Here is a 15,944-nt window from a genome sequence, read left to right as displayed (position 1 = left end):
CGCATAAGAAGACGTATACTATGGTTAATTCTATGTAGTTTTCTTCATAATCCGCATACCTAGTGCACGCTATTTATTATCTCAATTCAGAAACGGCTAAGTATATAAACAGCATATTCAAGCTGGCAACATAAAAAATATCTCAATTTCTTATTGGTATCATATTAAAATGCCTGTTTTATGTCTTGTTTTATTGTATGATACCTAGTGTGTTTTTTAACCAGACCGACTTCGTGACCAATCAAGCCTCAGGACATTTACCGGGATGACCAATCGGAACACCGCATTTCGGTGTGTAAATAACACGGACTGAACGAACTTTGGCGGAGTAACTCGAGTCTTCCTTTCATTTCATTTACGGAAAGATCCGAGTAATGACGATATCATGCAATTGACAGTTCGAGCACAGGTGATTTATTAAAAAGGTATTTTATCATGTCAAAAGAATGTCATTAGAATTAAGACTTTTGTGAGTATCCTGTTACTTTGAGTAAACTTTTGAGGAGCTTTGCCTTTGTGGATCGAGGACAACTCATACCATGACTTGGGAGCCGACACATGTACAGTTTACAGGTATGTACTAAACAGTATATATTGTACATGTACACGGTGACAAGTACACAGTATTGTCTATTTATTTATAAATAACACGAACAACAACAACCAGGCGCGCTCACAGAATTGTGGGTTACAATGGGGTTATTTTACCAACCGTTTAAGAACACTTTAAACTGCACAATAGTCATAACATGTAATAGGAAAGTGTTATTGGCACTGTATGGTTACTAAGGTACTCTACAATATACCTTAACTTTCTGTTGTGTGAGACAGGCATGTTATAGAAGCCAAACAAGAATTATGGGGATATTGTTTTAAGTGAAAAATCCTTAGCTTCAACAGGGTATTTAACCTGGGTGTCCCGAGTGGTAACCAGCCGCTGACCGTGTTAACAGCAATGCTGTTGGAAGTGACCATATCTGTTCTAAGGTCCAGACACACTCGTTACAGCTTCCCTTGAATTCCCATGGCCCTGTAACCTTTATGGCTTTAGTCTTTACACAAGCTCAGAGTCAGACCAATTTAGTATTTCACAGTTTAGGTTGACCTCATCACCATTTAAGAACAAAAACCCTGAGCTCCAACAAGTCATTGAACAGGGGTCTCCTCCGGATTGTAACCAGCCACCCGTACTGCATCGCTAAAGAGCAAACTAAACAGCAAGGCAGTATTTCATTACAGTATATATAACAAAACAAATTGCTCAACAAAAAGGAGCAATTATGCAAAAGTTACATAATACACGGACTCTTATACGCTCCGTGCATAATACAAAAACAAAAGCTGAATTATGACTGTCAAATATAAACTACGGCAAGTTATAGACAGGGCATCCACCATTTCCGTCCTCCTCTAAATTTGCTTTTGACATAGCTGAGATTTTTAGTCTTTTTATGCCCCCTGATCGAAAGATCGGGGGTATATTGTTTTTGGCCTGTCTGTCTGTCTGTCTGTCATTCATTCATTCATTGCATGTGTGTGTCCCAAAACTTTACCCTTGGATAAAGTTTGATAACTTGCAATATTGAAGATAGCAACTTCATATTTGGCATGCATGTGTATTTCACGGAGCTGCACATTCTGAGTGGTGAAAATTCAACGTCAAGGTCATCCTTCAAGGTTAAAGGTCAAATATCATTGTATTTTTCTTTCATAAAACTTTAACCTTTGTTAAAGTTTGGTCATAACTTTTTGAATATTGAAGATAGCAACTTGATATTTGGCATGCATGTGTATCTCATGGAGCTGCACATTTTTAGTGGTGAAAGGTCAAGGTCATCCTTCAAGGTCAAAGGTCAAATTTATGGCTTCAAAGCGGCGCAATAGGGGGAACTGTGTTTCTGACAAACACATGTCTTGTTTCTAAATAGAAAAACGCTTATATTTTCTTTTTACATTGCCTTTGTTTATGATGATTGTAGATATTACAATTAATATTGTATATTAAATAAAACACATGAAGACAAAATTTAAAGAAACTCTTTAAGACTCTAATTGTGTACTATTGACATTAAAAAAAGCAAGATTTATTAATATCCTAATACATTCAGTTTCTTACCTACCAAACTCCCAAGTGTTGTCTATTTGTCTATTTGTTGATGTGACTGTTGCCAATGGAGATTGGTCATTTCCCATGTGCACAAATCGTAAACAAGGTCCGGACTTTCTTAAATTCTGATAATTTAATTTATTGCCCTATTGGGTGATTGCTTATAAGTCAGTGACTTGATCTAGCATTTATGATTCTTTTTGTCCCTAGGCTATTATTGTCTGTTGTAAGAAGTTAAAGGTTGTCAATAAAAATCATTTTTACTCAAAATTGTTGTGAAAATTGATCTAGAAAATCAAATTTACTGAAAGATTTTAATGCAGTCATTTTTTATTAGCTTGACTATTATATATGAAATATATATAGTGGAGCTATCCTACTCACCCCAGAGTCGGCCTTAGCGTTCCCATTCCCATTAGCGTTAGCATGCAAATGTTAAAGTTTGCGTACCACCCCAAATATTTTCATTGTCCCTTTACATACTGCTTTAATATTTTGCATACTTCTTGACCAACATGACCCCAACCTATAAACAAGAGCAGACAACTGTATCAAGCATTTTGAAAGAATTATGGCCCTTTTTTCACTTACAATATGCATATTATTGATAAATCTATGTTAAAGTTTGCGTACCACCTCAAATATTTTCATTGTCCCTTGACATATTGCTTTCATATTTTGCAAACTTCTTTACCAACATGACCCCAATCTATAAAGAAGAGCAGACAACTGTATCAAGCATTTTGTAAGAGTTATGGCCCTTTTTTCACTTAGAATATTCATATTATTGATAAATCTATGTTAAAGTTTGCGTACCACCTCAAATATTTTCAATGTTCCTTGACATGTTGCTTTCATATTTTGCAAACTTCTTTACCAACATGACCCCAACCTATAAACAAGAGCAGACAACTGTATCAAGGATTTTGTAAGAATTATGGCCCTTTTTTCACTTAGAATATGCATATTATTGATAAATCTATGTTAAAGTTTGCGTACTACCTCAAATATTTTCAATGTCCCTTAACATATACAGCTTTCATCTTTTGCAAACTTCTTAACCAACAAGACCCCAATCTATAAACAAGAGCAAACAACTGTATCAAGCATTTTGTAAGAATTATCCATTTACAATATGCATATTACTTTAGTTACATTGCCATAACTTCTTTATTTATGATCAGATTTTATTAAAACTTTGACAAACAAACACTTACCTGAATACCACAATGGATTCCACCCAAACAATACCCCACGCCCCAACCCAGAATCCCTGCCCCCCCCCCCCCCCCCCCCCCCCCCCCCTCCCCCCCAAAAAAATAATATTTTTTTTCCTTTTTTTATTTTTGAAACCACAAATTATACCCCCCTCTCCCCCCTCTCGACCCCCCCCCCCCCCCAAAATTTATCTTTTTTTCCCTTTTTTATTTATTAGCTCGACTATGATTTTTGAAATATATATAGTGGAGCTATCCTACTCACCCCGGCGTCGGTGTTTCCGTTTCCGTTAGCGTGCAAATGTTAAAATTTTCGTACTACCCCAATTATTTTCATTGTCCCTTGACATATAGTTGCAATAATACAACTCCCAGCTATATTGACCCTCTGGGTCGCTGGGCTGTACGTATGTACTCATAAAAGCGTAGAGCATTCAAAAAGAACTACCTTGACATATTGCTTTCATATTTTGCATACTTGTTTACCATCATGACCCCATCATATAAACAAGAGCCGACAACTGTATCAAGCATTTGGAAGAATTATGGCCCCATTTGTACTTAGAATATGCATATTATTGATAACTCTATGTTAAAGTTTGACAAAACACTTACCTTACATACCACAATGCACTTCACCCAAACCATCCCCCACGCCCCCCCCCCCCCCCCCCCCCCAGACCCACCCACCCCCCCCAAATTTTTTTTATTTGTTTTCTTATTTTTGAAAGATAATCTATTAAATGATCACACACCCACATTATACCCCCCCTCCTCTCCATGATGGCTTACGTTATACTTTCAAGCACTCGAATAGTTGAGCGCGCTGTCCTCTGACAGCTCTTGTTTACTTTATTTTTGAAGAACCGTCCAAACTTCCCACCCAAGCTATTGCTATCAAACTTGAAATAAAATCTATTTAGTTTGTTTTATGTCTTTACAAATGTTCAATAGATTGTGGAAAATATACCTTATTGAATAATTTGAACAACTGCCCGATGATGGCCTATGTTATTTATTCTGTCAAGCACTCGAATAGTCGACCGCGCTGTCCTCTGACAGCTCTTGTTTCATTGGCATGGTCAGAGACGTAGATAACATGTTATGTACATTTCTGGCATGGTTGATTAATTGGCAATTTCCTAGTATAGCACCTTGAAAAGATAATAATTATTTGTTTGCAAATGGAAACCTTTTTTGTCGTTTATATTTTATAACAAATATCATTAAAGCATGAAAAAGTTATACCTAAAAAACTAAGATGTGTTAGAAATGATTGATAAATGTCATTGATTTAATATGCTGAAAACAGCTTTCTTAACTACATTTTGTTGGACAAGTAACGACATTCTTATTTTATATGTTTGTTCTTTCTTACTGCCTTCTACTATATGCTGTATAGGAGCAGATACCGGCATAGAACACTAATAGGAAACATAAATGTTAATAAAAACATGAAAATTCTTCTTAAACAGTGTTTCATAATTTACAACTTGCTCTCCTGTAATCAATAATGGGGACACTTACAAACAGACAGTTTTCTTTAAAAAAATTATTTGCATTTTAAATGAAGCCACGTCACACCTTAGGATTTGTGCCTTCCTTTTACAGAATCCTTATGATTTTAAACATTTCTTAATGACATCACCATGTAAAGGCATCTGTTTGCTTCCAAAAGAATCTTGTTGATCTTTGTTTGTTACGAAGTATCCTCAATGTTTTGTACCTATTTGAAACTATCATAGGGTACAGAGTAGTGCTTTCTCAGTAACATTAAGCAGGATTAATGTGTTCTGGTTTAAATCTAATATTAGTTTTGAAGATTTTGTAAGAGATTTTGTCATACAAAAAAGTCGCCCCAGCCCATCTTAAAACATTTAAATTTGATGAGTAAGTTGTGTGTAATTTTACACAATGCTGAACCGAAAGCACTGCTTTTGGCACTTTGATACTCAAGGACTGGCCCAATCCTTTTAAATATGTGTTAGAGGGAAGGCAAATCAACTTGTCTGACATTATTGTTGAAGAATTGAAACAATGTTAACATTTATTTGTTCTCTCTCACTTTTGACATTTGATTTGTTTCTGTTACAGTGTTGAGAGCCAGAAACCTTGTTGGCAAGTTGAAAAGAAAGTCAAGTAAGAAATGTCTCTAATTTTCAGGAAACGTTCTTGTTTGATTATTGGCAGAATTGTTCTTATCAATTATGTTTTTGCACAATCAGTCTGACTCAAAAGAGTGTTAGTTTTGTCAATGTAGTTAGTACTGTTGGTTAAATAATGTGCATGTTGGTACATTATTATTATTCTGGTAGGAATAACTTTTTGTTGGCTGCAACCAGTTTTTGCAGTATTACATGTTTATATCTTGGTCAGATTTGGATGTTTGTAAAAACAGTCTTTTCACAGTAGAATAATAAGTCCTTAACATTTACTTTTTTTTTATTAAATATTAATTTGATAATAATAATAATAATATTATTAAAATTAAAAAAACTAAAATGTTTTCGCGATCATAAAGCAAGGAATTAAGGATGTGATCATATTTTTCCAGAATTTTGGATCTTTTTTATGTTTTCTACTGTAAAGTTTGTGTATGGCCTTAAATATTCTGTACTGAACTCTTAAACTGCTGGCTGGATTGCGCTCACAATTTAATAGCAGGTTTTTGTTTTCCTTCTTCAATTTCGACACAGACATTTCACAAAACTAACCCGGCCACTATTCTTGATAAAACAGCCATTTTTACCTGTAAAATTGGACTTTGGGGCTCAAAACTGTTAAAGATGGACATTGCACAATTCAAAATTTCCATTTTATTTTAATATTGTACATGTACATAAGCAAGACAAGATATTGACAGTGGTTAGTTTTTCCTATGGTTTGAGAGAGGGTAACGTTTTCTAGTCAAAATATTGTTGATCTAAATGTAAGTGGTCATGTGTTAAAAGAAAAAGTGTCCAGACAATTAAAATAATATTTTAATGCATTAAAAGACATTTTAATATAATGCAATTATTAAACATGCTTTTAATATACTTATTCTTAAAAAACTGTATTTCACAATTTGTACAAGTCTGCGTTTTTACACAATTTAAAAAAAGTTTGCGACTCATTTTTTCAAAAAGTGAGGGGGGCCAGGGCCGCTTCTCAACATCAAGAAAAAAAGCCCTGAAAAGCTGAATGATCTTCATGTTCCCAGACTAAATATTTAGTTAATCAGTCAGTCTTATTCAATTCTAGTTTTGCTGGACAGAATAAGGAGATATTATACTCACCATTGTTTCTGGTGTTTATGTACACACACAAAGTGAATTGTTGGTTTTCATCACAGGTGCCAAAATAACAGAAGTGTTCACATCAATAAGTCTGGGTAAAGAGAAGTTTCAGACCTCCACCATCAAGTATGGAAGCAAGGCCAAGAATAGCGTGGAGTGGTTTGAAGAGTGTGACCTGTAAGTTGTCCTTGAATGTGGCTCAGCCAAACAATATTTATCACACTCTGAAAAAAGTGGATAAATGCAGTCTTCACACGATAATCAGGGACAACACTTAACACTGTATTACTGGATAATCAGGGACAACACTTAACACTGTATTACTGGATAATCAGGGACAACACTTAACACTGTATTACTGGAAAATCAGGGACAACACTTAACACTGTATTACTGGATAATCAGGGACAACACTTAACACTGTATTACTGGATAATCAGGGACAACACTTAACACTGTATTACTGGATAATCAGGGACAACACTTAACACTGTATTACTGGATAATCAGGGACAACACTTAACACTGTATTACTGGAAAATCAGGGACAACACTTAACACTGTATTACTGGATAATCAGGGACAACACTTAACACTGTATTACTGGATAATCAGGGACAACACTTAACCCTGTATTACTGGATAATCAGGGACAACACTTAACACTGTATTACTGGATAATCAGGGACAACACTTAACACTGTATTACTGGATAATCAGGGACAACACTTAACACTGTATTACTGGATAATCAGGGACAACACTTAACACTGTATTACTGGATAATCAGGGACAACACTTAACCCTGTATTACTGGATAATCAGGGACAACACTTAACACTGTATTACTGGATAATCAGGGACAACACTTAACACTGTATTACTGGATAATCAGGGACAACACTTAACACTGTATTACTGGATAATCAGGGACAACACTTAACACTGTATTACTGGATAATCAGGGACAACACTTAACCCTGTATTACTGGATAATCAGGGACAACACTTAACCCTGTATTACTGGATAATCAGGGACAACACTTAACACTGTATTACTGGATAATCAGGGACAACACTTAACACTGTATTACTGGATTTTTATTTAGAAGAGACTTCCTTTAATTGAAACATTCCATAAAAGCAGAAAGTGTCATCCCTGATTGGCCTGTCTTTGTAGTCCCTTAGAAAGTTAAATTTAATTAAAGAACTTAATTACTAGATTCAAGTTTTAAAAGCTTCATTTTCAACCCTTAGATACTGATGAGCAGCAAACAGCATAAAACCTGAACAGACTGCGAGTTACTCACAGGCTGTTCTGGTTTATGTTGTTTGCACATAGCCATTTTCACTTTGCCTCTGAGAGGGAAAGGGTTAAGCCCATTTTTCTCAGAAAGAGGCCCTTATCTTTAGCACTAGTCCTAGTTATCTACGTATCAAATAGTTTCATAACTTCTACTAGTCTTTTGAACTTAACTACTAAATAACTATACAAAATATGTAAAGGCAAAACCCTGAATAACGATTTTAATTAGTGTTTACTTTACTCAATAGTTTAAAATGAAGCTCTGTTTACTCCATTTGTGATTATTTAAGTCGTGTTCTGAGAACACTGGGCATAATGCATGTGCATAAAGTGTCGTCCCAGATTAGCCTGTGCAATCCACACAGGCTAGTCAGGGAAGACACTTTCCACTTTAATGACATTTTGGTTTAAATGAAGTCTCTTCTTAGCAGAAATTCAATTAGGCGGAAAGTGTTGTCTCTGATAAGCCTGTGCGGACTGCACAGGCTAATCTGGGACAACACTTTACGCACATGCATTATGCCAAATTTTCTTAAAACGCAACTCATTTCTTCAGTAACACCAGGAAAATATGAGATATTTTGCCGAGCTCAAGGTCAAATGTTAGAGTTGATCTATCCAAATGATTTTTTTTTCATATCTTTTAACACTTGAAAACCAATTGTAAAAGCTCCTGAAGTATTCTTTATAACTTCCTTGGTTTACTGTAATTATCTTGTTTCACCCCTAGGAAGGTGTTGTGCAATGTGTTGTGAGATTTGGTCGGTTTGTCTGTTGCTAGGCTGATCCCAGACATGCAATGCAGCATCGAAGTGAATGTCATGAATCGAGGCATGCTGTCAGATGAGTTCATTGGCTATGCAAGCATACCTCTTCATGAGTATGAGGTGTACGACAGGCCCACTTGTAGGCAAGTATCACAATTTACAATGAATGTTGTAAAAGATAGTTACATACTTTTAGATATGAGATAATAACTTATTGAAATTTTGGTAAGAAGCAAAATAATTAGTAGAACAAAAATAGTTGTCACCCATATATTAATCTACAGTTTATATTAGTACAAATTAATGGTTTTCTGTTGGAAATGTTATCAATTATCAAGCATTTGTCATAATTATGTGCTTTGACATGGAATATTAATGCTTCATTAAATGATGTAGTTCCGGAAGTGTAATCCTCTCACCTGGTTGCAACAGACAACAATGAACAATTCTGTCTGTATGTCTTAATATATCAAAGTACATGTAGTGTTATAGCTAAGTAATTACAAAAAAATAATGTTTTTATCTCAATATAGGAAGCTTTTAAGTCTTTTTGTATGCTGTTGGATTCCTGTACCAAACATTTTTGATTGTGAACACTTAAAAGGGGCATTATTGGCCAATCTTGACATTGGTCGGAACAATTAACATCAAATTTTCATCTATATGATAACATGGCTGCATTCTGTAATCAATCATATGGGGTCAAAATCCAAGTAAGTTTGTTAACTTGAAATACCTTTACATCACTTTTAAAGTCAGATTTTTGGCCAACTAATCATTAATTTTGAGATTGTTAATCATTGTTTGTATTGATAGCCATGTTGTATGTAAGTTCAGAAATAGTTTCTGTCCATTTTTAAACATTTCTTTCAGAGTATGAAAGAGTTACTTCCAAAGTATGGAAGAGTTACAGAAATTGCCTCATGTGATTGGTCTTTAGATTTGATTGATTTCTTCCAAGTAAATCATGGAATATTTTGCTGTTTACGCCAACTTCTGTGATGCTTGTTGTTTGTAACAGATGGGTACAACTTGGACAGAAGCCAAGCAAGTTGCCGGATGGGCGTTGTCGTGGTGAGCTAGAGGTGAGACTGTCCTTCCATGTGAAGTCACGTTCTAAAGATTCTTCACCTTCCAATCTGAAAAATAAACATACTGGATCCATAAAGTCACTGGTTACTGCTGTTGGTAAGTTTGACAAATCTTTGTGTTGAGTGTTTCTGTAGTGTTTTTCCCAGGCCCTTTTTGCATGGCTGCACCATGCCACCTTTCTTAAGGGCCACTCTGCACTTTTCAAAGGCAAGATCCGCCAGGTTCCCTTATTGATGACATCTTTATTACACTTTGACCAAACTTCTAAACCGACTAGCATCAGAGAATGGCCCCAAGGCAGCGAAGATTCCTGCGGGTTCGAATAAGTCATGTGTGAATAAACCCTTGTCAATAATTATCAATAATTTCAGTGACTTATTCCAAGCACCCTAATCAGTCAATAATGTGTCCATAATAATCGGTCCACAGTTTCTTCGAAGTCTTTTGAAAAAACCTTGATGTTATCCTCTTGGAAATTGTGCATGTCATGCATAATATAGAAATGCCAAAACATTTATTTCTACGCATAATTTGAGTAAAAAATATAACAGACACACACAAGTTTTATTTTTATTGTTATGGTCTTTTAGATAATTAATTATTGAAACAATAACTGTTCTGTATACTAATTAAACAAAATGGCATCGGGTATTTGGCAGAAAAATTATTTGACATGTTAGATTTCACGTTGCTATGCGCACCTGCCGCTTACATCATTTTAACAAGATGGCGGACAATACAGAAAATAAATTGCGACTCTAGGCAAAAATGGCAAATAGTAATCCAACGATGGAGATCACACATTTAAAAGGGAATAATGAACTAGCTGTGATAATGAACAATGCATAAAATGTTTTAGATGCCAACAACATATTTATTAGTAATCTACTCAGTGGATGTATGTCACGGAAACATGTTTGCAAATTGTTAGCGCTCAGTTTACTTGCAAAGTTTAAGGATCTGACAAGATTATTGTTAGAAAATGGGATAAGTTAAACATGGTTTCATTTATATGTTAGTGGATCTGTGTATCAAATCATGCATATATTGCTTTATTATGCACCCCTTCGAAGAAGAGGGGGTATATTGTTTTGCTCATGTCGGCCCATCGGTCCGTCCACCAGATGGTTTCGGGATAATAACTCAAGAACGCTTAGGCCTAGGATCATGAAACTTCATAGGTACATTGATCATGACTGGTAGATGACTCCTATTGATTTTCAGGTCACTAGGTCAAAGGTCAAGGTCACAGTGATTCTAAATAGTAAAATGGTTTCCGGATGATAACTCAAGAATGCTTATGCCTAGGATCATGAAACTTCATAGAAACTTTGATCATGACTGGCAGATGACCCCTATTGATTTTCAGGTCACTAAGTCAAAGGTCAAGGTCACAGTGACTCGCAAAGGTAAATAAGTTTCCGGATAATAACTCTAGAATAATTAGGCCTAGGATCATGAAACTTCATAGGTACTTTGATCATGACTAGCAGATAACCCCTATTGAGGTCACTAGGTCAAAGGGTAAAGTCACAGTGACAAAAAACGTATTCACACAATGGCTGCGACTACAACTGACAGCCCTTATGGGGGGCATGCATGTTTTACAAACAGCCCTTGTTATGTTTGTCATGCTGTACAGTTTACTGAAACAGCATGGAACTTAAATGAAAGACATTGCAAGGTAAATTTATTAATTTAAATTAAAGAAAATTAAATACATGAAATATCATTAAGTGTGCTTGTTTATATTTATGCCCCCCTTTGAAGAAGAGGGGGTATATTGTTTTGCACATGTCGGTCGGTCAGTCCATCCGTCCGTCCGTCCATCCACCGAATGGTTTCCTTATGATAACTCAAGAACGCTTACGCCTAGGATCATGAAACTTCATAGGTACATTGATCATGACTCGCAGATAACCCCTATTGATTTTCAGGTCACTAGGTAAAAGGTCAAGGTCACAGTGACTCGAACCAGTAAAATGGTTTCCTGTTAATAACTCAAGAACGCTTACGCCTAGGATCATAAAACTAAATAGATACATTGGTCATGACTCACAGATGACCCCTATTGATTTTCAGGTCACTAGGTCAGGGTCACAGTGACTCCAACCAGTAAAATAGTTTCCGGATGATAACTCAAGAACGCTTACGCCTAGGATCATGAATCTTCATAGGTACATTGATCATGACTCGCAGATGACCCCTATTGATTTTTAGGTCACTAGGTCAAAGGTCAAGGTCACGGTGACTCGACACAGAAAAATGGTTTCCGGATGATAACTCAAGAACACTTAGGCCTAGGATCATGAAACTTCATAGGTACATTGATCATGACTCGCAGATGACCCCTATTGATTTTCAGGTCACTAGGTCAAAGGTCAAGGTCACGGTGACTCAAACCAGTTTCATGGTTTCCGGATGATAACTCAAGAAAGCTTACGCCAAGGATCATGAAACTTCAAAGGTACATTTATCATGACTCGCAGATGACCCCTATTGATTTTCAGGTCACTAGGTCAAAGGTCACGGTGACTCGAATCAGTAAAATGGTTTTTGGATGATAACTCAAGAACGCTTAGGCCTAGGATCATGAAACTTCATAGGTACATTGATCATGACTCGCAGATGACCCCTATTGATTTTCAGGTTACTAGGTCCAAGGTCAAGGTCACGGTGACTCAAACCAATAAAATGGTTTCCGGATGATTACTCAAGAACGCTTATGCCTAAGATCATGAAACTTCATAGGTACATTGATCATGACTCGCAGATGACCCCTATTGATTTTCAGGTCACTAGGTCAAAGATCAAGGTCACAGTGACTTGACACAGTAAAATGGTTTCCGGCTGATAACTCAAGAAAGCTTACGCCTAGGATCATGAAACTTCATAGGTACTTTGATCATGACTGGCATATGACCCCTATGGATTTTCAGGTCACTAGGTCAAAGGTCAAGGTCACAGTGACTAGAAACAGTAAAATGCTTTCCTGATGATAACTCAAGAATAATTAGGCCTAGGATCATGAAACTGCATAGGTATATTGATCATGACTGGCAGATGACCCCTATTGATTTTCAGGTTGCTAGGTCAAAGGTCAAGGTCACAGTGACAATAAACGTATTCACACAATGGCTGCCACTACAAATGACTGCCCATATGGGGGGCATGCATGTTTTACAAACAGTCCTTGTTTTATGTTTTTCCCACAACTGCCTCTGATGTGATTAAATGTTCCTTCCTAAACCAGGTATTCACGGAACGTTTATGCACTTTATTTGCCTAAACTGTGCCTTAAAATGTATTTTTTGAAAGTAGTGCGCCATGAACCTTTGCCCTCCTGGGAAAAACACTATTATGGTTTGCAAGATTTTCAAGTTAAAGTGGGTAGACTCATTTAACTTGTCATGAGTAAAATACATGGTTAGGGGATGTAATGTTTTGTATTGCTTATCTTTTAAACGATGATTTATAATCATGACTACATGTGTAGCTGCGAGCATCCGTCTCTTCAACAGATCAAGTTTTAGAGGATATTGACTTTCATATCTAGAGGACTGTGTTGAATTAGAGGATTTTGTCTTTCATGACTAGATGACTGTGTTGTATTAGAGTATATTGACTGTCATGACTAGAGGACTGTGCCGTATAAGAGGATTTTGACTTTCATGACTAGATGACTGTGTTGAATTAGAGGATTTTGACTTTCATGACTAGATGACTGTGTTGAATTAGAGGATTTTGACTTTCATGACTAGATGACTGTGTTGTATTAGAGGAAATTGACTGTCATGACTAGATGACTGTGTTGTTTTAGAGGGTAATTGACTTTCTTTACTAGATGACTGTGGTATATTAAATGATATTGACTTTCATGACTAAATGACTGTGTTGTATTAGAGGATATTGACTTTCATGACTGAATGTGTCATGGGTGCATCTAGCTGTCTATTTAACAGATCTAGTTTTAGGATATCAACTTTAACAACTAGATGTGTCGCATGAGCAAAAGATACTTTTTGTATGAATCAACAAATTTTATTTTTATTATCCCCCGCCATAGGCGGGGGGATATTGTTTTGGCGTTGTCCGTCCGTCTGTCTTTCCGTCCGTCCGGAGCCATATCTAGGAAGTGCTTTGGCGGATTTCATTGAAACTTGGTATGAGTAAATATATGGATAAGAGGATGATGCACGCCAAAAGTTATTGCCCTTTTAATCATGAAAAAATGGGGGTTTTGCGTGTCCGGAGCCATATCTTGGAAGTGCTTTGGCAGATTTCATTGAAACTTGGTATGAGTATATATATGGATAAGAAGATGATGCTTGCCAAATGGAATTGTACACCATCTGATAATAACGGAGTTATGGCCCTTTGTATCTTGAAAAAAATGCTTTTTTTAATGTCAAATAAAACACTTTTGTGTCAAGAAGCATATTTGCGGGGATACCAATTCAACGAATTTGCTTGTGTTTTTTTCAGGAGATAAATTAAAATTTTCAAAGACCAACTCATTACGTGGTGATGGCAGCCAGATTTTCTCCACTCCCCAACCTAACAAACAAAAGGTATGTATGCCACGTCCCAACTTTAAATGTCTAGTCAAGAGTTGCTGTTTGCATGACACTTGCATGCAACGTTTGTTAGTATAACCAGGTTACAGGAAACTAACATGCATAATCTAGTGAATGTATTTTAACTGCAACTATTGGATTTTTCTTTTCGTTTTTTTCTTTTATTTAAACATGTTGTAAATATTTTTAAGCAATGTTTTAAGTTAAATAATATTGCATATTTACCAAAACTCTGACATGTTTTCTGTAGACATTAAGAAGGAAACTATAAGTGGTTTATTCTGCAACAATCATGGGCTGGGCTTATTAAGAGCATGTGATTTTTAAAATTTGATGTTTGAAATAAAAAAGCAATTCCATAGTATGCAACACAATAAACATATATGAACTATACCAATATTATATGGAAGTTCTCAATACATGTATTAGTTGTTCAATCTTACCCGAGACCATTTTGTCTTCACACAATATCTAGAAAACTCTGTGACCTTCTACTGTTTAAGTTTGTATGCTGGTTTCTTTTAAAAGGGAAAATGCCTATTTGCTTTTTTAGATTAAAAGGTCACTGTCAAATTTGTTTATATTTGAAAACAATTTCCTCACAAAAAGTTTATACCCAAAATCATAGATAGAGATTGAGATTTCAAGTGTTGAACATGCAGCGCTTTAAGGCTTGTGTGAGCTATAACTGTTACATGTACATGAATTGAAGTATTTAAAAATAAATGCATGTCAAAATAGCTTGGCAAAATGTTTACCTACACCAGAGTCAATATGTGTAGGTATTATACACAAAAACCAGAAAGCTAAATCTACGATAAGGAAAATACTTCAAATTCAACAGTTAAAAATAGCATTTTTATTCTAGACAAGTGGTTGACCTGTCAGGTCAAAGATAAAACAAGAGCAACTAAATTAGAAAAATACCTACAAATATCAGGTCTGGATTTTAGCTCAAAAACCTAATGGCTACATTTAAAGTAATACTTTGATTTCAAAAGTCAAAGTAAATTCATTGTTTAATTCTTTTGTAATCTTGTTCTTCTGAATGCTTTAAACTATTTAAATCACTCATATACGATTAATTATGAAGACTGTTATACACTTGTATTACACTGATAAGTCACAGGTTTATAGAAAATTAATTGTCAAAGATAAAATATACATGTATGCTATTTTTATGCCCCCGTTAAGGTGGCATATAGCAGTTGAACTGTCTATCAGTCTGTCCGTCCGTCCGAAAACTTTAACATTAGCCATAACTTTTATAATATTGAAGATACATGTAGCAACTTGATATTTGGCATGCATGTGCATCTCATGGAGCTGCACAGTTTGGGTGGTGAAAGATGAAGGTCATCCTTCAAGGTCAAAGGTCAAACAAACAAATCCTAGCAAAGTAACAAGCTTTAAAGGGAGATAATTTCTATTAATCATTTGGCAGGTACAAATCATTTTTACAAGGGAAGTCATATTTTTTTAAAGGGATATAAACAAAAACAAAAATAGATAAATCAAAGCGGCGCAGTAGGAGGGCATTTTGTGTCATACAAACACATCTCTTGTTATCTTTGTTTCTCCTCTATTTGAATTGCAAGAC

At 35.7% G+C, this 15,944-nt stretch overlaps 1 protein-coding gene across 3 annotated transcripts in view; it reads left to right on the top strand.

Annotated features, from left to right (window-relative positions):
- The first annotated feature begins 357 nt into the window (after nt 1-357).
- Nucleotides 358-15,944, top strand: part of LOC127853298 (rab11 family-interacting protein 2-like) — a 35,274-nt gene continuing 19,687 nt past the window's right edge. For 2 of the 3 annotated variants that reach the window (XM_052387712.1, XM_052387703.1), the window contains exons 1-6: nt 358-573; nt 5,419-5,463; nt 6,659-6,779; nt 8,690-8,818; nt 9,697-9,863; nt 14,253-14,338. In XM_052387712.1, coding sequence (XP_052243672.1) covers nt 540-573; nt 5,419-5,463; nt 6,659-6,779; nt 8,690-8,818; nt 9,697-9,863; nt 14,253-14,338 — 582 coding nt within the window. In that variant the 5' untranslated portion in view covers nt 358-539. Of the gene's footprint in view, nt 574-758; nt 791-5,418; nt 5,464-6,658; nt 6,780-8,689; nt 8,819-9,696; nt 9,864-14,252; nt 14,339-15,944 lie in introns of those variants that run through there. The other variant, XM_052387717.1, reaches the window with a different exon arrangement.

Source organism: Dreissena polymorpha, chromosome 1, assembly GCF_020536995.1.
Source record: "Dreissena polymorpha isolate Duluth1 chromosome 1, UMN_Dpol_1.0, whole genome shotgun sequence".
In the NCBI taxonomy this organism is placed as follows: domain Eukaryota; kingdom Metazoa; phylum Mollusca; class Bivalvia; order Myida; family Dreissenidae; genus Dreissena; species Dreissena polymorpha.
This window is presented reverse-complemented; position numbering and strand designations above follow the sequence as displayed.